Source organism: Mirounga angustirostris, unplaced genomic scaffold (assembly GCF_029215605.1).
Source record: "Mirounga angustirostris isolate CCGP_5_RB_7025 unplaced genomic scaffold, mMirAng1.0.hap1 SCAF_13, whole genome shotgun sequence".
In the NCBI taxonomy this organism is placed as follows: Eukaryota; Metazoa; Chordata; class Mammalia; order Carnivora; family Phocidae; genus Mirounga; species Mirounga angustirostris.
Genome location: NW_026991721.1, coordinates 14,490,414 through 14,515,245, shown reverse-complemented (window position 1 = coordinate 14,515,245; position 24,832 = coordinate 14,490,414). Strand labels below are relative to the sequence as shown.

Here is a 24,832-nt window from a genome sequence, read left to right as displayed (position 1 = left end):
AGGATGTAAATAATTAATTTTAGAGGTCTATTAACTTTTTAAACCAGTAAGCTATCTATTTGTACTTCAAAAGATCAAATCAAATCAATTCATGTTAGTGATTTATAAATGATCTTTTTTTTTTTTTAGATTTTATTTATTTACTTGAGAGAGAGAGAACACATGAGAGGGGGGAGGGTCAGAGGGAGAAGCAGACTCCCTGCTCAGCAGGGAGCCCGATGCGGGACTCGATCCCGGGACTCCAGGATCATGACCTGAGCCGAAGGCAGTCGCCGCTCAACCAACTGAGCCACCCAGGCGCCCTATAAATGATCTTGAACTTGAAACTTCTAAACAGTTTACATGTCAAGTTGTTTGGTTAACAGGGTTACTTTTCTTATCTCAGAGAACAGCCTTAATTTAATTCAACGTTTGTGCCAGCCAGGATCTGAATTTCAAGAGGCTTCAAAGACTAAAATATGTCTCAGAAGGAGTCTGGCAAGGAAGGAAAAAGCGAGATTTAAAGTTGAATATATGTATATATTATGCTTTTCACTTACAGTGCTGTTGCTCTTCTATGTGTCTATTAATATCACGTAGTAATTCATATGAATATTTTTCTAGTGAGACTTGTTTATTCTAGTATAGGGACTCTGTATTAAATAATAATAATAAAATGAATGGTCTAATTAATGTAGGTGGAAATTCTAGGCCCCTCCAGCAATAATTTCCAAACGGGACCCTTTATTTGATTGCAAAACAAACAAGCTAATACTTTGATGGTATTTATGCTTGGGAAGAGAGTTGAAAAGAAATAGTTCTGGACTTTCCCCATGTAAATTAGAGCCTCCTGAGTAATTAGCAGTTAATAAGTGAATGTTTCCTACAAGTTTAAAGGTTATAGCTGAAATGGGCATATGCTTATGTATATTATTGTACGTGTAAGGTTTATATAGCCCAGGAGTCCTTGAAGATAATCTGTAAATATCCTTGGTTGGATGAGCAGAACTTTAAATAAGGGAGTGGGGGGCTATAGTAAGTTGGTTGCTTGGTGGTTTATTAGTGTTGAAAACCTACTGTCTGGGGCGCCTGGGTGGCTCAGTTGGTTAAGCGACTGCCTTCGGCTCAGGTCATGATCCTGGAGTCCCGGGATCGAGTCCTGCATCGGGCTCCCTGCTCGGCAGGGAGTCTGCTTCTCCCTCTGACCCTCCTCCCTCTCATGCTCTCTGTCTCTCATTCTCTCTGTCTCAAATAAATAAATAAAATCTTTAAAAAAAAAAGAAAACCTACTGTCTTCTGAGTTTTGCAATGTCGGGGGGTGGTACATAATAATAACTGTAGTAATAACAACAATAATAAAAATCATCGCTAATATTTATTGCATACTTAACTCTGTGCCAAGCACTATGTCAAGATTATTACATAAATTATTTTATTTAATTCCCACTACAAGCTTAGGTGGTAGGTACTATTCCCCAATTTTATAGAAAACGGCAGAAAGATTAGGTAACTTGCTTAAAGTTACACCGTTAGTAAGTGCCAGAGCTAGAAATCAAATCCAGGTCAACCTGAATTCAGAGCCCATGTTCTTAACCATTGCAAAAAATTGCTGTGTCATTTTAATCTGTAGAATCAGTATGTAGCAATAATAATATAATCATTGATGTGTTACTTTTTGTATATACCAAATATTTTCCAAAGAAGTAGTTTATTATTAGTCATATCATTCCTAGTATCATACCCATTTTATAGCAGGAGTGACTGTGGTATACAGAGATTAAGCAATCAGCAGGAGGCCATTACACAGAACCAAGAAGTTTCTGATTCACATTGCCTTTATTTGAGAGGTTCATATAACGATCATACGTGTTACTTATACTTCACTTCGATTTTTCAATGTAGCATGTTGAAATTATAAGTGCTTATCTCAGAGAGCAATGCTATCTGAGCAAGACAGGGACCTTGGGCCTTCGTGTGGATTTCAGAACAATAGAGCCTATTGGTACATGTTAGAAAAGTTAACCCTGGGCTTGTTGTAAGAATCACGGCAAAGCAGCAGAAGAAAAGGCAATCTGACACGTTTTTTCTTTTCCAAGGAGGGCAGCTAAGGTGCCCAGATATCTTTGCCCTCGGGGGTGCAGGTGTGCTGTTTTTATACTTTAATCATTCACATAAATTAAAGCCTATTCCTTTGCATTTAAAAAATAATATAAAATGACACTCTCCATGTTTTATTGCCAGACAAGAGCTTTGAACTTCTGTCTCATTGAAGTTTGATAAACTGCAAGGATTTTCCAGGGTTGGGTGGTGCCCACAGAGAGAACATTGGACTGATAAGAGCTGCAGGTGAAGGAAACCACCAGAGAATAGTGGTTAAGAGAGAGCTCTTCGAACTTGGCTTGTGGGAAATTCTCTGCAGGGAGGAACTTTTCCCTGCCTTTTCTGGCTCTTCTTAGCTGCTTGCCTTCACCCACAAATAAAAAGGGCAGCAGGGCTTTCTGTTTTCACATTGTGAACGAGGAATGGGGGCTGGTGAATACTTTGTGGTAGAGTGGTTCTTTATAAGAAACTTTGAAATTCGATGACAAATTCTAACTTCACACAAAATGCTGATTGGCATACACACCCATGCAGGTGGGGACAAGATGTTCCCATGCGCGTGCGCGCACACACACACGTTCACACAGACACAAATGGACCACATTTCTCAGATGATTTTACTATCAACATATGCCCCTGCCTTTGTGCTCTATGTAGAATAAAGATCATATTTACTGGAAAACTGATTACACAAAATGTTAATGATGAGGCAGTGTGGTATAGTGTTAGGAGCATGGGTTCTTGGTTTGAGTCTTGGCTTTTCCTTTCACTAGCTTGGCTGTGTGATCTTGAGCAAGCTACTTTAATTCTATAAATCTCGTTCTCCCCTTTGTAAATGGAGGTACGCAAAATATGTATGTGTCATAGGATTGTGGCAAAGACTAAAATAATGCATGTTAAGACAACGAGTACAGTATCTGGCATATTGTTCACTAAGTTGCACAGGTGCTTCAAATTGTTACCATTATTATGTGTAATACTATTAAACTCTATAAACATCAGATTGGTAGATGAATGTTAAACATAGTCCTTTTTTTTTCTTCCTTGCTTTCTTTCTCTCCCTATGCCCCAACCTTTTTTTGGTGCAAAGTCGCTTTCCAGAAAATTTCTCCTCTTTCCCACCCCCAGGAGGACAAAAGTACTTTGATTCCAATTGCACTGAAAATATTTCTCCCTTAAAGGGCCTTCACATTGACATTTAGTCCCTGAAGTCAGGGAGGAGAAGCAGCAGGATTTGCAACTAAGTGGAGCTCTTTCATTTCCACCATCAAATCAAAACCAAAATCCAAAACACTCCAATCCTGTACTAGCCTTAGGTAGATCTAAGTCAAAGAAAGTCCATCTAGTCCAAGGAAGGAAACTTTTTTTTTTTTAAGATTTTTATTTATTTGAGAGAGAGAGTGAGAAAGAGCACACGAGCGAGGTAGGGAGCAGAGGGAGAGGGAGAAGTAGACTTCCTGCTGAGCAGGAAGCCCAACACAGGGCTCAATCCCAGGACCCCAGGATCATGACCTGAGTGGAAGGCAGACGCTTACCCAACTGAGCCACCCAGGTGCCCCGGAAGGAATCTTTTTGTAAGACCAGAATAAGTGGGTGGAAAAAGGGAAGGAGAATACAGAGGTGACAGTGTCGCTGATTCTAATGTGAGTTTGGCCATTTTCTTCCCGATTTAATATATATTAAAGTATAAAACAATGAATGCCAGAAATTGGCATGTGTTATCTCTTCATTCTCAGTTTTGGCCATTTCTTTTTTTTTTTTTTTTTTTTTTTAAGATTTTATTTATTTATTTGACAGAGAGAAACACAGTGAGAGAAGGAATACAAGCAGGGGGAATAGGAGAGGGAGAAGCAGGCTTCCCGCGGAGTAGGGAGCCCGATGCGGGGCTCGATCCCAGGACCCTGGGATCATGACCTGAGCCAAAGGCAGACGCTTAACGACTGAGCCACCCAGGCGCCCCGGCCATTTCTTGAAGAAAGTTTTCCAATTGGGTGAACTGTTTCTGAAGCACTAACTTTATTTTCACCTCTTTTTGGGGGGTGGGAGGCTAGAGAATGTTTGCAGTGCATTGATACTTGTTAGCTTTGGGAAGCACTCATATTGACAGAATAAGTTGCAGAATGTAAACATGTCATTCATCTGGACTTTAGGCCCATGCAAACGTGGTGAAACCTTAGGTTACCATTGTCAAATGAAAACTCCCCTGAGTACAGCTTGGGTAGATAAACTTACTTGCTTTTTAACTTTCACTAGACTGCCAGGACTTCAGGAATGTTTTTTTGAAGTACCTATTTTTTTTAGAGGTGGGGGAGGGGCAGAAGGAGAGGGAGAGAGAATCCCAAGCAGGCTCCATGCCCAGTGCAGAGCCTGACACAGGGCTCAGTCTGAGATCATGACCTGAGATCATGATCTGAGCTGAAATCAAGAGTTGGATGCTTAACCAACTGAGCCACCTCAAGGTACCTTGAAGTACCTATTTTTTATAAATTTTAGGTAATTCCTCCATATTTTCCTGAGGGATGAAACTATAAAAGAGACAAATGTCCATCTTGGTAACAACTTTGGGAATTGCTTTTTGACAAGATATTCATTACTTACGAGGTTTTTTGTTCTCACTGCTCCAGAAGAAAAGTTTGGTTTTTTTTTAAATTTGTTTGTTTTTAAATTTTTGGATGGTAATTGGAAGTTTCTATGTGAAGTGTGCCAGGATATCATTGTTGTGCCTAAAGATAAAATTCAGGGAAAGGGAACAAGCATTTGTTGAGCACATGTTATAATGGTAACTCTAGCCTATGTTGTTTATTGAAGTAAACCCCCAATAGACCTTTGAGATAGGCTCTTAAGAATTTATATTATCAAGCAAACCAGGGACTGTAGTATTTTACATGTATTATCTGATTCAACTCTCATAATCCTATGATGTAGGAACTACTAATATTATTATTATGAATAGTAATAGTATTATTATCCACATTTTACAGTGAGGAAATAGGCTTGGAGGGTCATTTGCTCAAAGTCACACAGTTAGGAATTGGTAGGGCTGAGAATGGAACTATGGTCTCTCTGAACTCTAAAGCCCAAGGTCTAAACCAGTGATTCTTAAACTTCCAGGTACATAAGAAGCATGAAAGGTACTTGTTAAAAATTACTGGGCTCCATGAAAAGTACAGCATAGGGAATACAGTCAATAATATTGCAGTAACATTGTATGGTGACAAATGGTGACTACACTTACTGTGGTGAGCATTGAGTAATACGTAGAATTGTCAAAGCACCATGTTGTACATCTGAAATGGGGCATACAATGTTATATTTAAAAGTTTCTAAAAAAAAAAACTTTTTTTTTTTTTAGAATTATTGGGCTCTAGGTAGAAATTTAAGGTCACTAAGTCTGAGATGGTGTCAGATTACAAATCTGTATTTTAACAGGGTAACTCTGGTGATTCAGATCAAGAAGTTGATTGACCATATTTTGAGAAAGAGCTAAATTATGTTTCTTTCCACATGTGATAAAGAAGAAAACAGGTGTAGATTAAATAACTATCCAGGATTAAGCTACCAAAGACAGAGCCATGATTCAAACCAAGGTCTGTCTAATTCTAATACACCCTTTATTACAAGCCCATGATTAATTCACACATTTTCCCATCACAACAAATGCAGAAAATGTGATTTCTGGTAAATCGAATCACACAGATTTCATGGTCCTAAGGCTAATAATTTATAGCACCATTACTGACATTTTCATTAAATTTCCTTAAACTTTTCCACGACTTTTTTTGCTGTTAAGGAATTGAGTTTTCTTTGCAAGCAGATCATCCACACTTCAGGCATGGCATCACTACTCCCTGGGTTAAGTTTCTGAGACATGCAGAAGTGGAAGAGGGTGGAAGGAGATAGAAAGAAAAGAACTCCCAGGTGTAGCTAAATGGTGCTAAATGTAGCTAAATGGTGCTAAAGCTCCTCACCCTCATTAACGTCACCCTCATCACTGAAATGGAGAGTGAAGGGTTGATATTAATAATAATAGCCAATCACATGGCAATAGGTCATGTTCTACATTGTCTCCCATTCTGCCCTTTGAGACCATAGCTCAGTTAGGGCCAGCAAGTTTGCGTTGCCTATTCTAGTCCACTTCCTAGGGCAGAACCAACATCTAGGTTGACTTTCATGGCTTCCTACTGGGACTGGGAAGACTAATTTTCTTTGTCTCTTTCTCTTTCTGTCTTGATTTTTTTTTAGCCCAGCGACATGTCCTCACGTACATGGAGGATGCAGTGTGCCAGCTGCTAGAGAATAAGGAAGATATTAGCCAGTACGGCGTGGCCAGGTTCTTCACCGAATAGTAAGTACCTGTTTGGCCAATAGGGCGAGCCCAGAGGAGGCACTTGGAAGCAGGCAAGGTATATGAAGAATAGAGCAGGGTATTGCTGATGATGTAGTGGCAGTGAATGCTGAGCTTTGGTAAGCTGGTTGAGGGTTGCCCAGACACGTTTTGGAACATGCTTTTGGTGCAGCTAGTTTTGTCCAGTGATAAGTCTTTTTTTTTTTTTAAGATTTTATTTATTTATTTGACAGAGAGAGACAGAATGAGAGAAGGAACACAAGCAGGGGGAGTGGGAGAGGGAGAAGCAGGCTTCCTGCAGAGCAGGGAGCCTGATACTGGGCTCAATCCCAGGACCCTGGGATCATGACCTGAGCTGAAGGCAGGTGCTTAACGACTGAGCCACCCAGGCACCCCGTCCAGTGATAAGTCTTATGAGTGGTCATGGCTATGGTAGCTCAAGAACTATTTGTTTCATCTGTTAGATCTGTTTCTTTAGGTCCCTCTTATAATTTTAACTTTCTCCATTATTCAGAATACTTACTGTGATTGCCTGTTGTCCGTGTTCCTTTGGCCTGTGTTTTTCATGGCTGGCTTTTCTTGTGGAAATGCGTAGGATGATTTGCTTCTGCAGTTTTCTTTCTACATCTAAAGGATGCTGTGTCAATCAGCTAAGGATTTTAGAGTATTTGTAGAGGCAGAATAACTTTCATATTGTGTTTCTTTGTAAAGCATGCTTGGAGTGTATAAAAGTCAAAATGATTACTACTTTTTTAATGTCACAGAACTGTTCTTAGGCTGAAAGAGAATCCGTTTTGAACTCCTTGGTCTTCATGAAAGGGTGTGTTAAAGAAATACACAATGTTATTTTTATTTCCAAAATGCCATCACATATTTGTATAATCATTTGGATTCTCCTTCCTTTTTTTTAGGGTTTATTGGGAACATTTTAAGGAAGAATAGCCTCTAACAGGCTTTTTTTTTTTTTTTAAGATTTTATTTATTTATTTGGGAGAGAGAGACAGAGAATGAGAGAGTGAGCAAGCACAAGCGGGGTTTGGGGGGAGGGGAACAGACTCCCCCCCTGAGCAATGAGCCCCGACATGGGGCTCAATCCCAGGACCCTGGGATCCTGATGTGAGCTGAAGGCAGAAGCTTAACTGACTGAGTCACCCAGGTACCCTAACAGGCTTCTATCTAAGGGGAATCATGAGCTCAAGTCTATCCTCCTTGAAAACATATTTTTTCCTTTCTATGCTCCACCGCTTCCTTAAAGATCAGACAGCTGTTCTAATGGCCTAAACTTGGGTTGCTGTTAGGGGGATTCTTGACTCTCCCTAACTTCTTTTGCCAAGCTATGGATCTTGCAGATGAAGTCTAGATTTCTTATGGCTTGGAATTTCAAGTCCCTGGGAAAAACAGGCTCTCTAGGAGCAGAGGCTGTCCCTTTTCCCAGTCCTCTAAAGGAGGATCAGGGAAGGACTCTTGTTCTCATGGTGTGGGCTGAAGCAAATGAGGTGGGCAGGGAATAAAGACTGAGATTGAATAGCCTTGCTTGCTCTTACAGAACTGACAAGCCTAGGGGTCAAGTTTCTAGGCCATTTAATCTGTACCAGCACTCTTGAGGCTCCTTGCCAAGTGAAATATGACTCTTCTGGGGGCAATGCTTCTTCCTGGTTTTTTTCGTTTTACTCTACCTCCCCCACCCTCCAAATCCTTTATAAGTCTTTCCTATCACACTGGCTCCTTGAGGACAGGCTCTTCATCTTTGTGTTCTTAGTGCCTGGCATGATATTTAGCACATAATAGATGTTAGGTGAATGTTTGTTGAATATACAGCTGTATCTGTATTTTAAGTTATTGCACACTATTTACTCTTATTCTTGTTCTTGTCAGTAAAAAGGACTTTCTCTTGCCTTCTCTCTCTTTTTTATTGATTCTTTTTGAGTAAGCTCTATTTTCTGCCATATAAGAAGCTGTATGCCATGTATGTAGTACTCCAAAAGTGAACCCAACTGGTCTAAATAACTGATACTGAACTCTATAGAGCCAATAGTAAATCTTATAACTGTTTCAAAATGCTATTGAATGCTATCAACTGTAACTTTTATCCACCAATACACTGTTGAAAAAAATCTTGATTTTCCACAGTGCTGATAGAAATCTAGTTGCCAAGTGAGTTGTTTCTTGTCCTCAGGAAACTAAAAATTACATAATGTTTATGAATGGCACATACCTGACACTTTTCAGAAAGCATATTGGCCCAAGGCAAGTTATTTTGAGAAATGAACTAGCATCAAAGCTCCAAAATCTTAAAACAAACAAACAAAAAAGACTTGAAAGGTATGGATGTATGATGAAATTGAAAGTAGTATTTGGTAGACAAGGAGACCTGAGTGGTAGAAGCTCCTGATTTTCTTTGATTATGAATTTTATTTATCTAGTGAAAATCCTTCCTTATCAGGCTTCAGTTTTGTGTTGATTCACAGCAGCATAATGACACTGCCCTAGAAAGAACGGTTCCTTATTCTTAAAAGTCCTCACTCTATAATCTTGGGCAATTTTTGAAATTGTTTTTGGAAGGAAGGCTTTCCTGCTGATTTTCTTCTCTGGGTCTGCTTGTCCCCTCACCTGTGCTGTCACTCCTTGGTTGTTGGTGTTTTCCAACAAATCCATGATTGTTCCAGTAAATCTGGGTAAGCTGCAAAACATGAGTAGCTAAGCTGTACTGTGTGTGTATGTCTGCAAGACTGTGAGCTCTTTAGATCATATTCTTCTGGACACTCTTGAAAGAAAGATACTAAATCCCAGAGGATTTTCTTTTATGTTGTATGCAACCTCTACCTCTGAATGTTGTCTTTCAACCAGTGGAAGGTAAAAGGAATTAATATTTAGAGGTGCCACTCTAAGAATAGACCCAAGTGTCAGCATGGGGTCAGGACCTCTGAAGAAGTATATCCAAGAAAATGAGGCTAGAGTAGTTATAACTTAGAAACCACAGCAGAGTGTGACCAGGTTCTTGTGGTAAAGATCAAATGAGAAATGTGGTTTTTTAAGACATTGGAAAATAATGATGAGAGAAAAACAGGCTGAAATCTGAGAATTCCTATCAGGATTGGGAACCATTCTTCACAGGCTAAATTGATAGTTACAACACTGTGGCATCAGGGAGCTTGACCTCCACATACTAATATAGAAATGAATGATACTCTGTGGTCTTGGTTGGTGGGCCCAGGAGGGCTCTTTCTTATGATCAAGTGTCTTGTTTTTGTTTTTTTTTAAATGATGGTTTTGTTTTGTTTTAAAGATTTTATTTATTTATTTGACAGAGAGAGACACAGCGAGAGAGGGAACACAAGCAGGGGGAGAGGGAGAGGGAAGAAGCAGGCTTCCCGGCGAGCAGGGAGCCCGACGCAGGACTCGATCCCAGGACCCTGGGATCATGACCTAAGCCGAAGGCAGCCGCTTAACCGACTGAGCCACCCAGGCGCCCCTAAATGATGGTTTTAACCTCTTGGGGATACTTTCGTGATGTCTGTTTTGGTTGCAAATACACAGATACCTTCATTGATAGAGGTTTATTTCAAGGATATGTGAGAATATAAGACAGCATTCACTCATGAATTCATTCAGCAATTATTTTTGAGCGCTTACTATGTGCCTATGTGTAATAGGTAGTGGAGATAGAGTAGTGAACAAGACAAATAAAGTAATTATTCTCATGGATGTAAAGGTTTAGTGCAGGAGATAGTCAATAAACAAGTAAACTGATGATGACGACAATAGCTAATAGTTAATAAATACTTGTGTGCTAGGCACTGTTCTAAGCATATAACATGTATTCTCTCATTTAATTCTCACAATACTGGGGCACCTGGGTGGCGCAGTCGGTTAAGTGTCTGACTCTTGATTTTGGCTCAGGTCATTATCTCAGGGTGGTGAGATCAAGTCCCATGTCGAGTTCTGCACTGGGCATGGAGCCTTCCTGAGATTCTCTCTCTCCCTCTCCCTCTGCCACCACCCCCCTTATGTGCACATGCTCTTTTTCTCTCTAAAAAAATAAATAAGTAAAAAAATAAAAATCTTTAATTCTCACAATACCATGAGGTGGGGTTTTAATATTCTCTTCATTTTATGCATTAGGAAATTCAGGTACACAAAAAGAATATTACCAAGGTTACATAGCTGATGACCATAACAAGATAAATAACAAGGAAATAACTAGGGTAACGTGATACACAGGATAGTCAGGAAGGCCTCTTGGAGATGGCATTTGAGGGCTTATCCCATGGGATGATTAACTCATCCCTTCAAAGAGCCAATAAGTTATCTCTGTTCAGGTGACTCACCTTTTTGTCCACCTTTGTTACCTAAGCTTTCTGTGTCCAAAAAAGATAGTATGATTGATTTTATTTGCTGCTACCCAGAATGGAATAACCTTAACAGGCAGTGATCAGGGAAAGCCACCTTACAAGTAACTGGTTTCCCTATGCATTGCTCATATATAATAAGTGAAAATAATAAAATAATTAGACATAAAAATTACCTGCGTTATATATAATATTAATATGAAGATTGAAATCTTAGTTTTTAGAAAAAGAGCATTATTATATCTTGATATATATTAATCATCAGAATTCAGTTGGGAATTTACATACCTTTTTTAATATACTCTTATAGTAAAAGATACCAGCATCAAATCCTTTTTTTTTTAATTGTCTTGATTAGAATATATCCATAAAATGTGAACTTCATTAATTCACTCCTGGAGATGAAAAGGAAGTTCCAATGGTGCATATTCCTAAATCACTTTAAGTATAACTCTAAAAAAAAACAAACCATCATTATAAAATATGTACTATTTCTTCTGTTTTTAAACAGGTGCTCTAAACCCTGTGAAAGATGACCTACTTCTCTCCTAAGTAATCTAGAACAATCAGGGTGTAAACTTTCAGTTCTAAAGTTGGCAGATTTTTTTAGGATTACCCATCATCCAGCATTTAAGTAATGTTGTTTTGGGTTCTTCTCGTGCCCGTGGCAACAGAGTAGCAGTTTTGGAGCAACAAGAAACACATCAGAACAAACCAGGAGTTCACTGATTTCCAGGCTCATGGCTCTGAATGAGGGATCGACTTGAGACTTCTCTGGGCCATCTCTGCTCCGTGTTTTCCCTACTTATTGTTGTTAAATTGAGCCAAAATGTGCTATGGCGAAGTAATGGTGACTAATCCTATTATAGACTTCTTTAAAAGGGTAATGCTTCTCCCCGCCCCGCCCCCCATCTTTTTTCCATAGTTCAGTTCTTAGCTGGAGTTGACACATTATAACAGAAAATTACCCATTTCTCATTGTCAGCATCTGGATTCTCACAGACTCAGATAATTGCCAGGAATAGATTTTGCCTTCAACTAGAGCAACCCTGTCCTCACTATTATTGGCCCAGGCACTTCTGGCATTTGTAAAAATCTATAGAGGATTCTGGTTCTTTTCTATGTCACTAGGAGTATCCAGAGCAAAAGTGCTGCAGGGAGACATAGTGGTGATTGAGAGTCACCAAAAATCTATTTGGAAACTTAAAAATCCAGGTTTATCAAGGGTAGAAGTTGCTTACTTGCTTAGAATCCATCTCTCTTCTTCAGTACCTTCATGTTTTGATTACAGGAAACCATCCAGCAGCACCTGACCTGGTAACTGAGGAAGCCATTTCACAGCCCGCTGGTCCCCTGACTCATTTAGAAGTCAGAGTCAAAAGTTGTGGGAGTAATAATTGGGCCCAGATTCTCCCTGTCAGGAGGGTTCTCACTCCCCTCCCCTCCCTTCTACAAGTTAAGAGAAATTTAGCTGTTGTGAAACTGTTCAATAAGAGGAAATGAAGGAACTCCATCCTTGGCTGAAGTATTCTCAAGAACCAGTGATATTATTTCTGTTTTCATGGGAGCAGCTTTTACAGCTAGCTAGTATAAAATTTAGGTGTAATTTTCTACACGGAAATATTTCCCTTTAGAGAAATTACTTAATTTATGTTACTCGATAAATAATATAAAGAATCTTTATTTGGTCCCATCCAAGCACTGATATTTCTCCTCATTCTCCTGCTCTGATAATTCTCTGAGTACCCCTCTGGCAATTAGGTAGACACACACAAATCTGAATTTACAGATCAGTAGTGCTATTAGTAATGTGAATTAGCTCAGCAGAAGTTAAGAAACTTTACTTCATCAACAACAGAACAGTTTAAATTTCTCAGTGTTTTTAATTTCTTCCATAATTTGCTCAGAACTCTAGAAGATCTGTGGTGCTGGCAGCACAGACCTGGCACAAGAGCAGGAAAGAATGACACATTCTGGCACCTTTAACCAGAAGGTCTTTAATGAACTGGGATGGGGGTGGAGGGGAGAGAGGGGAAGGAGGAGGGACAGTTAGGATTTTGGCAGCCACACAAAGATTCTTCTTCCCTGAGAAAAGTGAAATGAAAGTCAAATGAAGCTTCTCTCTGTTATTATGATTTGCTAAGATGTTTGTCTGTCTCTTAGCTTCCAGCCCCATGGCAGGTGCATCTTTCCAGTCAGTGACTTCCCCACAAAACAAATTGTTTCTCAGGATCCCTCAAGAGGGGTCATGTCCAACCAGTTTCCTGTCTGAGGCCATAACTGTGATTCCTTTCTTCAACTATCAGATGCAATTTTGACCAGCACAGTGGAAACTATCTTACTAGAAAATGTCATGAGCATGTAAATTTATTTTAGGACACGTTGGCCCAGGGTTGCTGAGTTCTGGGGCTGTAACAGTCAGTAATGCTATTTCCGGGTGGCCATAGAAGCAGCCTTGAATTCATCCCTTTGTCATTAAATAACATCAACAACAAATGTCTTTGTTAATGTCCTTCCTTGTGTTATATTTTCCAGGTCAAGATCATTGCTAGGGGTGATAATACCTATCTCACAGGGTTGTTGTACAGGTGAGGTAAAATGATGTATAAAATGGCTGGCTATGGGGCTCCTGGGTGGCTCAGTTGGTTAAGCGACTGCCTTCGGCTCAGGTCATGATCCCAGGGTCCTGGGATCGAGTACCGCATCGGGCTCCCTGCTCAGCAGGGAGTCTGCTTCTCCCTCTGACCCTCCCCCCTCTCATGCTCTCTCTCTATCTCATTCTCTCTCAAATAAATAAATAAAATCTTAAAAAAAAAAATGGCTGGCTATGTAGAATTCATTCTCATTCCCCTTTAGCTCCAGTTCTCTGGGATTTTTGCTTCTCTCCTACTTTGTGGATCTCCTGGAAAGTGATAGTCTTACTCTTCTTTCTCTTTATATGGTATTAGAGTTGAAGATTTTGAGGACTTTTTAGTCTCTGTTGTTTTCTGTAACACTTTTTGCTTACCCTGCATTTTATGTACTTTTTTGGAGATGAAAGACATTTGATGATTTCCTGCAGGACTATTAGCCATTTAGCGTTAGCCACTTGACTCATCATTTAGTTCATTCAGAGAATAGCCTAAGAAAGCTTTTTTGTCTTTCCTTTTCCCACCGATAAGCCATTTCCTCACTTCCTGGCTATACCCTCTTTTCTCTGGCTGCCAAGATTAAAAAATTCAAGGTGTAATGGGAGACCTGAGCCAGTCAAGTCTATCCAACTTGTATTGTTCCTCCTCTTAGCTCTAGTGGTGCAGTGATGTGCTCAGGGTAATGAAAAGCAGACATTCTCTGCTGAGGTCATTGCTCCTCACCCTGGCAGCCTGCTGCAGGAAGCTGTTTATCTGTGCTTGCTGAGCCAAGCTCCAGCCTCCCAACAGTTGGAATGTACTGAGAAACCACAGAGCCCGAAGAGACCATGTTACACAGGCAGTTCCAGGCAGGGAGAGTATATTTACATCACACAAGCTGCAGTTTACATGTGTGGGGATAACTGTTCATCTGTACACTCTCAAACTCCACCGTCTATGCAATATATATGCCCTCTCAAAGGGGGTTAGCCAAGAGAATTATACCGCTATGTCCAAAATGCCCTGAACACCTACTAACTTGACATAACGAAAAAGAAGTATTATAGAAAATATGATGTAAAAACCACCTTTTGGGGCACCTGGATGGCTCAGTCACTTAAGCATCAGACTCCTGATTTCAGCTCAGGTCATGATTTCAGGGTCCTGGGATCGAGCCCCGCATTGGGCTCCATGCTCAGTGTGGAGTCTGCTTAGGATTCTCTCCTTCTCCCTCCTCCTCTCTCTCTCTCTAAATGTCTTTAATCTCCAAAAAAGTACATAAAATGCAGGGTAAGCAAAAAGTGTTACAGAAAACAACAGAGACTAAAAAGTCCTCAAAATCTTCAACTCTAATACCATATAAAGAGAAAGAAGAATAAGACTATCACTTTCCAGGAGATCCACAAAGGAGTAGAGAAGCGAAAATCCCAGAGAACTGGAGCTAAAGGGGAATGAGAATGAATTCTACATAGCCAGCCGTTTTATACATCATTTTACCTTTCTCTCTCCCTCTTCCCCCTTCTTTTGAATAAATAAATAAATAAAATCTCAAAAAAAAAACCAAACCCTTACCTTTTTAAGGTAGCTTTTTTCTGAGTCAAATTTGATGTTTAGAATCTTAAACCATACAAGCCTGCTCTCTAAAGCATCCCAAAATATTGTTCTTTGCATGGTTTTTCCAACTACATATTTTTCTTATCTCTTTACCAAAATATCAAGTATCGTTACAGAGTTTCAAATGTGGCTGTAAGATATGGTCATCTTGCCTATAAGGGGATGTAATTTGGTTGAGGAGATAATGCTTTTTGATTAACAGAATAATTGTTAATTGTTAATAATTCAAGACCTTACATAATGGCATTAAGTTGTGCTCTGAGATCTGAGAATAAGGAGAAATAATGGGTACTAGAGAAGTTAAATAAGGCAACATAGAGGAGTGTGTCTTGACTTATGTGATGGTTAATTTTATGTGTAATCTTGACCAGGTGAGGGTTTCCCCAGATAGCTGGTAAAACATTACTTCTGAGTACGTCTGTGAGGGTGCTTTCAGAAGAGATTAGTATTTGAATTGGTAGACTTTAAAGAAGATCCACCCTCACTAATGTGGGTAGGCATCATCCAATTCCTTGAGGACCTGACTAGAACCAAAAGGTAGAAGAAGAGTGAATGTGGCTTTTTTGGGTTTTTTTGTTTGTTTGTTTTTGTTTTTTGGCTTTAGCTGGGACATCCGTTATCTCCCACCCTCAGACATCAGTGCCTTTGAATTTGGGCTAGAACTTACATCATTGGCCCTCTGATTCTTGGGCCTTTGGACTAAGACTGGGACTTACACCACTGACTGCCCTGGCTCTTGGGCTTACAGACTTGGATTGAATTACACTACCAACTCTTCTGGTTCTCCAGATTGCAAATGGCAGATCATTGGATTTCTTGGCTTCCATAATCACATGAGCCAATTCCGTAATCACATAAGCTAAATCTCTTCTTGTATGTATAGTTTACCTTGAACAACACATGGTTAGGGACATTTATCCCCAACACAGTAAAAAATCCATGTATAGCTCTTGACTCCTCCAAAAACTTAACTAATAGTCTACTGTTGACCAGAAGCTTAAACAGTTGATAACATAAACAGTTGATTAGCATGTATTTTGTATGTTATATTATTATATTCTTAAAATAAAGGAAGTCTGAGAAAAGAAAATGTTTTAAGAAAATCATAAAGAAGAGAACATAACATTTATAGGAATGTACTGTAAAAAATCTGTGTATAAGTGGACTTGTGCAGTTCATACCTCTGTTGTTCAAGGGTCAACTGTATGTACATTTTTACCACTGGTTCTCTTTTTCTGGAGAACACTGACTAATACAACCTAGAAAGGTGAATAGAATTTGAATAAGCAAATGAGAAATAAATATTTTTATGTGACACGAAAGTACTGTAGCATAGTGGTTAACAACACAGACTTTGGAGGCTTTGTTTGACGGCTGCCACTTACTATATGTGATCTTAGGCAGGTTGCTTAGCCTCATCTATAAAATAGGGAGACTCACAAATAAAGTGTAAAATTCCATGTTACATGATTGTTGGAAGGATAATGAATGTAAAGTGCTTGATAGTCTACCTAAGATATACTAAGTGTTGAATAAGTGATAGCTACTACTACTGTTGTTTGTGCATTCGACAAATATTTACTAAATGCCTTTGTGTTAGTCAGTGTTCTGGACACTACGGGATATACATCAGTGACAAAATGGACAAGAAATCCCAACTTTTGTGGAGCTTCCTTTCTGACATTAGCTTTCATTCTGAAACTGTATTTTACTTTTTTTTTTCTCTTGTAATAATTTTAGACTTACAGAAAAGGTGTAAAAATAGCATAGGGGTGCCTGGGTGGCTCAGTTGGTTAAGCGTCTGACTCTTGATCTCAGCTCAGGTCTTGATTTGGGGGTTGTGAGTTGGAGCCCAATGCTGGGCGTGGAGCCTACTTAAAAAACAAAAACAACAACAACAACAAAAACATATAGTCTCTATATGTCTTTCACCCAACTTCCACTAATGTTAGCATCTTCTATAACGATAGTATAATTATGAAAATCAGTTAATTGAAAACTATTAACTACCTATAGACATTATTGGAATTTTCACCTTCATTTTTGAAGGGTAGTTTTTTCAGGTATAAGTTCTAGGTTGGCAGTTACTGTCTTTTAGTGCTTTGAAGACACTATTCCATTTTCTTCTGGTTTCCACAGTTTCTGTTGATAAGTCAGCTATCAGTCATTCTTACACCTTTGAAAAATAATCTGTCCTTATCTCTGGCTATTTTTTGGATATTTCTCCTTGGTCTTTGGTAGTTTTACTGTAATGTACCTAGGTTTGTTTTTCTTTATATTTAAACCCCTTCATGCTCTTAGTGCTTCTTGAACCTGTAATTTGATGTCTTTTATCAGTTTTTGAAAGTTCTCAATTTTTAGCTTTTCAGATTTGCTTCTGTTTCACTGTCTTTACTCCTGAGGTTCCAGTTACACAAACTTTAGACTTTCTCATGGTATCCTCTCTTACGTACTTTTCTGCATTTTTCATCATTTTATCTTATATGCTTTCTTCTAGATTTTTTTTCTGACCTATTTTGCAGTGCATTAATTCTCTTTTCATTTTGTGTAATTTGCTGTTAAACCCATGTACTTTCTTAATTCCAATTATTGTCTTATTCTTGTTTTTGTGTTTTTTGTATCTTACCATGACACTTTTAATCTGCTTTAAATACAAAAGAGAGAAAAAAAGAAATTGCAAGCTGGGGAAACCAGGAATGTTGAAAGCAAGTTTGAAAAACCTTAAGATTTGTTTACTAGTGTTTCTCATACTTCTCTTAGTCTTGCTTCCCATAGTGCATCTTCATTTTTCTTTTTTATTTCCAGCAGCAAAGAAGATTTTAATTAACTTTGCTTTCTTTTTTTTTTTTATTTATTTATTTGAGAGAGAGAGAATGAGAGAGAGCACATGAGAGAGGGGAGGGGCAGAGGGAGAAGCAGACTCCCCACCGAGCAGGGAGCCCGATGCGGGACTCGATCCTGGGACTCCAGGATCATGACCTGAGCCGAAGGCAGTCACTTAACCAACTGAGCCACCCAGGCGCCCCTAACTTTGCTTTCTTTACTTCTATAGTTTATTGTGAAAATTTTATATAGCTTAAATAAGACGTTTTCGTTTGTTTTTTAAAGACTTTTTTTTTTAGAGTAGTTTTAGGTTGACAGCAAAATTGAGAGGAAGGTAGAGATTTCCTATGTATCCTGTGCTGCCAAAATGCAAAGGCAACAGTTATTGTTATTTTTATTATCATTACCAACATTCCCTGCTTTTGGTACATTTGGTTATAATTGATGAACCTACGTTGACATATCATCATCATCCAAAGTTCATAGTTTACCTTAGTGTTCACTTGGTATTGTATATTTTAGGGGTTTGGACAGATGTCTAATGACATATAACCATCATTATGGTATCATACAGAGTATTCTCACTGCTCTAAAAATTATCTGTGTTCTCCCTGTTTATCCCTTCTTCCCACCCAATTCCCAGCAACCACTGATCTTTTTACTGTCTTCATAGTTTTGCCTTTTCCAGGTGTTATATAGTTGGAATCATATAGTATATAGCCTTTTCCAATTATTTTACTTTTTTTTACAGATTTATTTATTTATTTGAGAGCGAGAGAGAGGGCAGAAGCAGGAGGGGGAGAGGGAGAGAGAACCTCAAGCAGACTCCACACTGAGTGTGGAGCCCAACACAGGGCTTGATCTTATGACCCTGAGATCACAACCCAAGCTGAAATCAAGAGTCGGGCACTTAACCATCTGTGCCACCCCATCCAATTATTGTTTGTTTTTTTTAAACAAAGATTTTAAGTAATCTCTCCACCACAACATGGGGCTCAAACTCACAATCCTTAGATCAAGAGTTGCATGCTCTACTGACTGAGCTAGCCAGGTGAGCCACAATTATTGTATTTTTTAGTTCAAGAATTACCATTCAGATTTTTTTTAATGGTTTCTTTACTAATTCTTATTCTTCATTTTCTTGAACATGGTAAAGCATGGTTATTTAAAAGTCCATAATTCAAGGGGCGCCTGGGTGGCTCAGCCGTTAAGCATCTGCCTTCGGCTCAGGTCATGATCCCAGGTCCTGGGATCGAGCCCCGCATCAGGCTCCCTGCTCTGCGGGAAGCCTGCTTCTCCCTCTCCCACTCCCCCTGCTGGTGTTCCCTCTCTCGCTGTCTCCCTCTCTCTGTCAAATAAAATCTTTAAAAAATAAATAAATAAAAGTTCGTAATTCAAAATCTGGATTCCTTATGGGTCTGTGTCTATTATCTATTCTGTCCCTTGGCTCTTTACTCCATTGTCTTAAATTATAGTATACTTTTTTTCCCTAGTTGAGTGTTGTACATTGTATATGAAAAATTATAGAGCTAATGTAAAGCCTAGAATGCTATTATCTTTCTTCAGAGAGGATTTACATTTGCTTCTGGCAGATGGCCTGAGCACTAGCAATCCTGGATTACCTCAATCCAGTCAGGGCTTGAAATAATTTGAAGCTAGGCTTAAGTATCAGGGAGGGCTGATCTATTTCTAGGTATAGCTTTTCAGGGTGCCAAGCAGAGCCTTAGGGATACACCACAGTCCCTCTTCCCAGCCTGGGTCTGTCCTAAGCTCCAGTTTTTTGACTACCAAGGCTCAGGAGTCATTTGAAAATTCAGGAACTTAACATTAATTCAAAACTATTACCTGTTCAGTCTATCAGCTGTCTCTTTCAGGACTGGCAGAAGCCCCTGAAACGACTAGTGGGTGTAATAATATCTTATTTTTGAAGTGGCAATGAGTATAAATGATACTGTGAGATATTTGGGACAACTTTAATGTGATATGAAAATATCTGAGGTTTCTATTACTGACAAAATCACATGTACTGCTAATTTTACTATGTTTATATTCATAACTGAAGGAAATAGTAAATTCCAGTTAATGGTTTGTAAAACAAAAGATGTAATTTTTTTTTCCTATCCAAGTTTGTGGATCCCTTGAATTCAATCCATGGACTCTTCCATTTAGAATTCCTGTTTATGGGGAAAAGGGGCACCAAATGCTAGGCTGACCTCTTTGGATTTTATTCTCCTTTCATAACTTGGCCTTGTCATTCTTCATTTGCCTCTGTGGCTGTCTGATACTTCAAACAGATGCTTTTAATAATTCATCTAGTTTTTCTCAGCCAGAAAGTTTAGTCTAAATTACCTTCTCTACCTTTATTGTAAGAGGAAGTATTTTGGAACCTTTGTTTTAGAGGAATGTAATTATATTAGCAAAAGTAGAAAATATCATACACAGGAAGAGGTCATAAAGGAGTATAACTTGACTTGTGGAGGACTAGTACATGTTGAAAAGCAACAAACAGGAAATGTATAATTAGGATAGGGCCCGTTTGTGGAAGCCTCAATTATGTTGAAATAAGAAGAAAGACACAATAAAAGACAGCACCTTGCACAGGCTAAGAAATAAACTCATTGCCTGGTCTTCTTTTAATTTTTAAAATTTGTTAACTGTTTATTAAGCACCTACTATGTGCCAGTCTCTGTGCCAGACATGGTCCTCAAGGAATTCACTGTCATTCTCATGGGAGGCAAAAATAATGGCAGTTTCATACCAGAAAAACACTGTTATTCTATAGTGTGGACCTATTATATGTTGGGTACCATGCTAGTGAAAGATATAAGATGAGTAAGCCAGTTGAACTCAAGGAACTTATGAACTCAAGGGGAAAATCAGACATAAGCATAACTATTATGATGCTACTAAATACATGCCAAGTAGAATTTCAGGCAACATGTTTTGGGATAAATGAAAGGAGGGATTTATTCTATGAATGTTAAGGAAAACTTCATGGAAGAAATAGTACTTCAAGTGTTCCTTAGAAGATGAATAATAGAGAATGGGAACTGAACAGGTAGGGCATTGCTAGCCAAGGGAACAGCATGAGCAAGGGCACAGAGGTTTTGTGTTTTCAGAGAATGACAAAAGGTCTATGATCCATGCTTTAGTCCATTTGAGCTGCCATAACAAACTATCATGGACTAGGTGGCTTATAAATAACAGAAATTTATTTCTCATAGCTCTGCAGGCTAGAAGTCCAAGATCAAGGCTCTGGCACATTTCCTTGTCTGTGGAGAGCCCACTTTCTGGTTCACAGATGGCCTTTCTTTCTCTGTATACTCACACTGCAGAAGGGCCAAGGGACCTTTCCTGGGCCTCTTCTATAATGGCAAGAATCCCATTCATGAGGGCTCCAACCTTATCACTTCCCAGAAGCCCCACCCCCAAATACCATCACATTGGGGATTAGGTTTCAATATATGACTTGAAAGAGACACAGACATTCAGTCTATAACACTGAGGTAATAGAGTTCAGGACAATATGTAAGTGAGGGGTTACAAAGAGAGTTCGGTCGTGGAAGTTTTCTATTCTGTACGCCTGGTATGGTATTGGTGCCATTGGCTAAGATTATTCAATTCAGGAAATATTTCTTACATATCCATATATGCCTGGGTTTATGACAGGTGCTGGGGAAACAATGGCTAATAAAGCATGGTCTCTACCTAGAGTGTACTCACAGTCAAATAAGTCAATAATTAAATAATTTGTGGTTTGAGCTAACTAGAGGCTCAAGGTGATAAGAATGCCCAAACGAAGAATATCTTAATTAAGCTTGAGGGGTCAGGAAGGGTGTCCCAGAACAGGTGGCCCTCTAAGCTGAATATTCTTTATCTAATTTATTTATTTATTAAAATTAAAGTTATACATGCATACAGTTTAAAGAGTAAAATAGTTAAAAAAAGAAAAAAAGAAAAAAGGCATTATGCCAACTCTCAATTTAGTTTCCCATTCCTCATAGGTAACCACTTTCTACTTCTTTGAGTGATTTGTTTGGCATTTATTTCTGTATCTCTAAGTTACTTGCTTATGTTGCTACTTCATTTTTTTCAAATTCGGGCATTATCTATTGACTTCCCACTGTGTGAAATGTAAGTCTATTTCTCTTTAACACACTCTACCACACATATGTAATTTTATTTACTCCCCAATCTCCCGATATACATATATCAAGATTTTGGTTATATCAATATTTACTATTTATATTTTATAACTATATAAACACTATTAACACTTGAACTAAGTTTCACAATCTTCTTACCCCCAAGACTGCCTCTTTTCCCCTTGTTTGATTAATTTTTGTAAACTTATCACTAATTTATCTCCAAACTCTACCCAACTGAATAAATTGCCTTTCGGTACTTGCTATTTATTTTCCATTTGCCCCTGCAGATCTACTCTCCACATTACCCTGGAGGGCTGATCTGTATGGACTTTCATCCATAGATTCCCTTGCCCTGTGGCTTCCCATTTAGGTTAAAGCAGGAGATTGACGGGCAGGAGGAGACAGGGTGAGCTTGGGGTATATGCTCTCCCTACCAGTTTGCTGTGGGTTAAGGTTGGCTCTATTCCACTACTGAAGGTCACAGCTTCTGTTAGATGGTCCCTACTCTTCCTAGATTCAAGGAGCCACTCCCTCCACTTGTCTCTTCAGGCCTGGGGTCGTAACAGATCTTAACTGTTGTTAGTTCCAGGGTAATCCACTTTCCCTTAACCTTTTCCACACCTTTGTAAATACCCTTATTAAATTTATTATCTGTTAACTGCCAGGACTCTGACTGAAGCAAGTATATTGATATTTTTTTGTATGGATTCATTCTCTCTCAGTTTTATCTTCTTAAAGTCTCTCCCAGAATTTTCCGACCTGCTTTATCTGTATTATTTTATCCTTATGCCTGCTTTATAGTAGCATTCTCTGGACTTTCACCATTACCGTTGGGATTTCCTGTCATCTTTCATCCTTGTTTTTGGTGTACTCATTTTAAAACAGGACCTCACATTTTTTGACACTCTTGCCTTTGAGAAGTAGCGTCTATGTCCTTTTCCCTTGAATATGAGTGTAACACTATGTGAACTTTTTTTTAAGAGAAGGAGAGTGAGAGGGGAGAGGGGAGGAAGATGGGGGGAGGAGCAACAGGAGAGAGACAATCTCAAGCAGGCTCCACACTCAGCACAGAGCTCAATGTGGGGCTCAATCTCATAACCCTGAGATCACGACCTGAGCCAAAATCAAGAGTCAGACGCTTAACCAACTGAGCCACCCAGCCTCCCCAACATTGTGTCTTGGTCTCTGGGAACTCACTTTTCAGACATTGCCTCTCAGGAGACCCCTTTTTATTAACCAGTTGCCAAGTTGTAAGAAGCCCAGCCACAAATTTCGTCTTCAAGCCTAGGTGTCTGACATGTGAGGGAACAAGCTTCCAGATAATTCTATCCCCAACTATTTGAGTCAGCCCCAGCCATTCAGCTCTTCCCAATTCAGGTCCAGACATCATGGAGTAGAGACAAGCCATCTATACTGTGCTCTGTATAATTCCTGACATACTCAATCCGTTAGCATAATAATAAAATTGTTATTTTTTTATGCCATTAAGTTTAGTGGCAACCGATGATTGGAACAAAATTTGTTACTGGGAGTGAAGGGCTGCAGTAACAAAAACCTAAAATATATGTCATTGGCTTTGAGACCAGGCAACGGGCAGAAACCAGAAGGACCTTGAAAAGACTGATAGTGAAAGTCTAATGGGCCTCAAGGAGACCATCAATGAAGGCTTAAAAGAGAGTGAGGAAAATGTTAGTTGGAGGTAAGAGGACCATTGTTATGTAATGACAGAAAATTTGGCAATACTGTCATTTTTGGTAATGTGAAAAATAGGAAATCTACATAGTGAGTACGACATTCCTACCTGTGGAGATTTCTGGGCTGCCTGTCTTTTTCTAGCTACCTACAGTAAAATGTGAGAGAGATGAACTAAAGAATGAACTATTTTGTTTTCAGGTAGAATGTAGAGGAAATATAGAGAGCTCAGGACAATTTTTCTAACCAGCAGAAAGTATTCAAAGTAAGAAAGTGCCTCAGGACAAAGATCAAATCTAGAGTGCTGGCAGAGAAATGTGGTCCAAGGGTAAAGATGAACCCTTTGTTAAAACCTCAGCAAGATTTCTGGGTGGAGCCTTATAGACTCCTTTTTTTCCCCCTCATAGATTCTTTCAGATAGATAAGAGCCTAAGGATCTAAAGAGCAACAGCTTCATAGGGAACCCAAATAGGGAAGGGCCAGTCTTAAAGAGGTTTGTGGGTATAGTTTTGTCCAATGGAGTAAACCCCAATAAAGTTAATAGAAAAACCTCAGCATCATTTTTAAGAGAATTGTATTTATGGAAGCCCCGTTAGCTTGGGCTAAAGAAGACATAAATAATATAAAATAAAAAGTGGTCCCTAGGGCGCCTGGGTGGCTCAGTTGGTTAAGCGACTGCCTTCGGCTCAGGTCATGATCCTGGAGTCCCGGGATCGAGTCCTGCGTCGGGCTCCCTGCTCAGCAGGGAGTCTGCCTCTCTCTCTGACCCTCCCCCCTCTCATGCTATCTCATTCTCTCTCTCTCAAATAAACAAATAAAATCTTTAAAAAAAAAAAAAAGTGGTCCCTAGACTTCTATGAGCAGGAAGCAAGCTGAGAAAACTATTCAGCTGCAAACTGAGACTATGATTTATGGAAACGAAAGTATGATTCAGAATGATTCAGAAGATGAAACCAAAAGCCCAGAGTTCAGAGTCAAAAGCCATGGAAAGTCATTATCAGAGAAAGGTACTAGGCTCAAATCATAGAAATGAGACGTGTGGGTGGACGGATATCAGAACTGCAATGAACTATCTTGCCTCCCATTCTCCCTCTTTTTGGATGGAAGTTTATTGTGGTTATCCTATCACTATCATTGTACATACTGGGCGTGTGGGAGCATATAACTTGTCTC

The 24,832-nt window shown here is 39.2% G+C and overlaps 1 protein-coding gene across 1 annotated transcript in view; it reads left to right on the top strand.

Moving 5' to 3' along the window:
- Nucleotides 1-24,832, top strand: part of CSTPP1 (centriolar satellite-associated tubulin polyglutamylase complex regulator 1) — a 182,717-nt gene that overhangs the window by 34,102 nt on the left and 123,783 nt on the right. Inside the window, exon 2 of the mRNA XM_045893773.3 lies at nt 6,322-6,424. Within this exon, the coding sequence (XP_045749729.1) occupies nt 6,322-6,424 (103 nt within the window). The remainder of the gene's footprint in view (nt 1-6,321; nt 6,425-24,832) is intronic.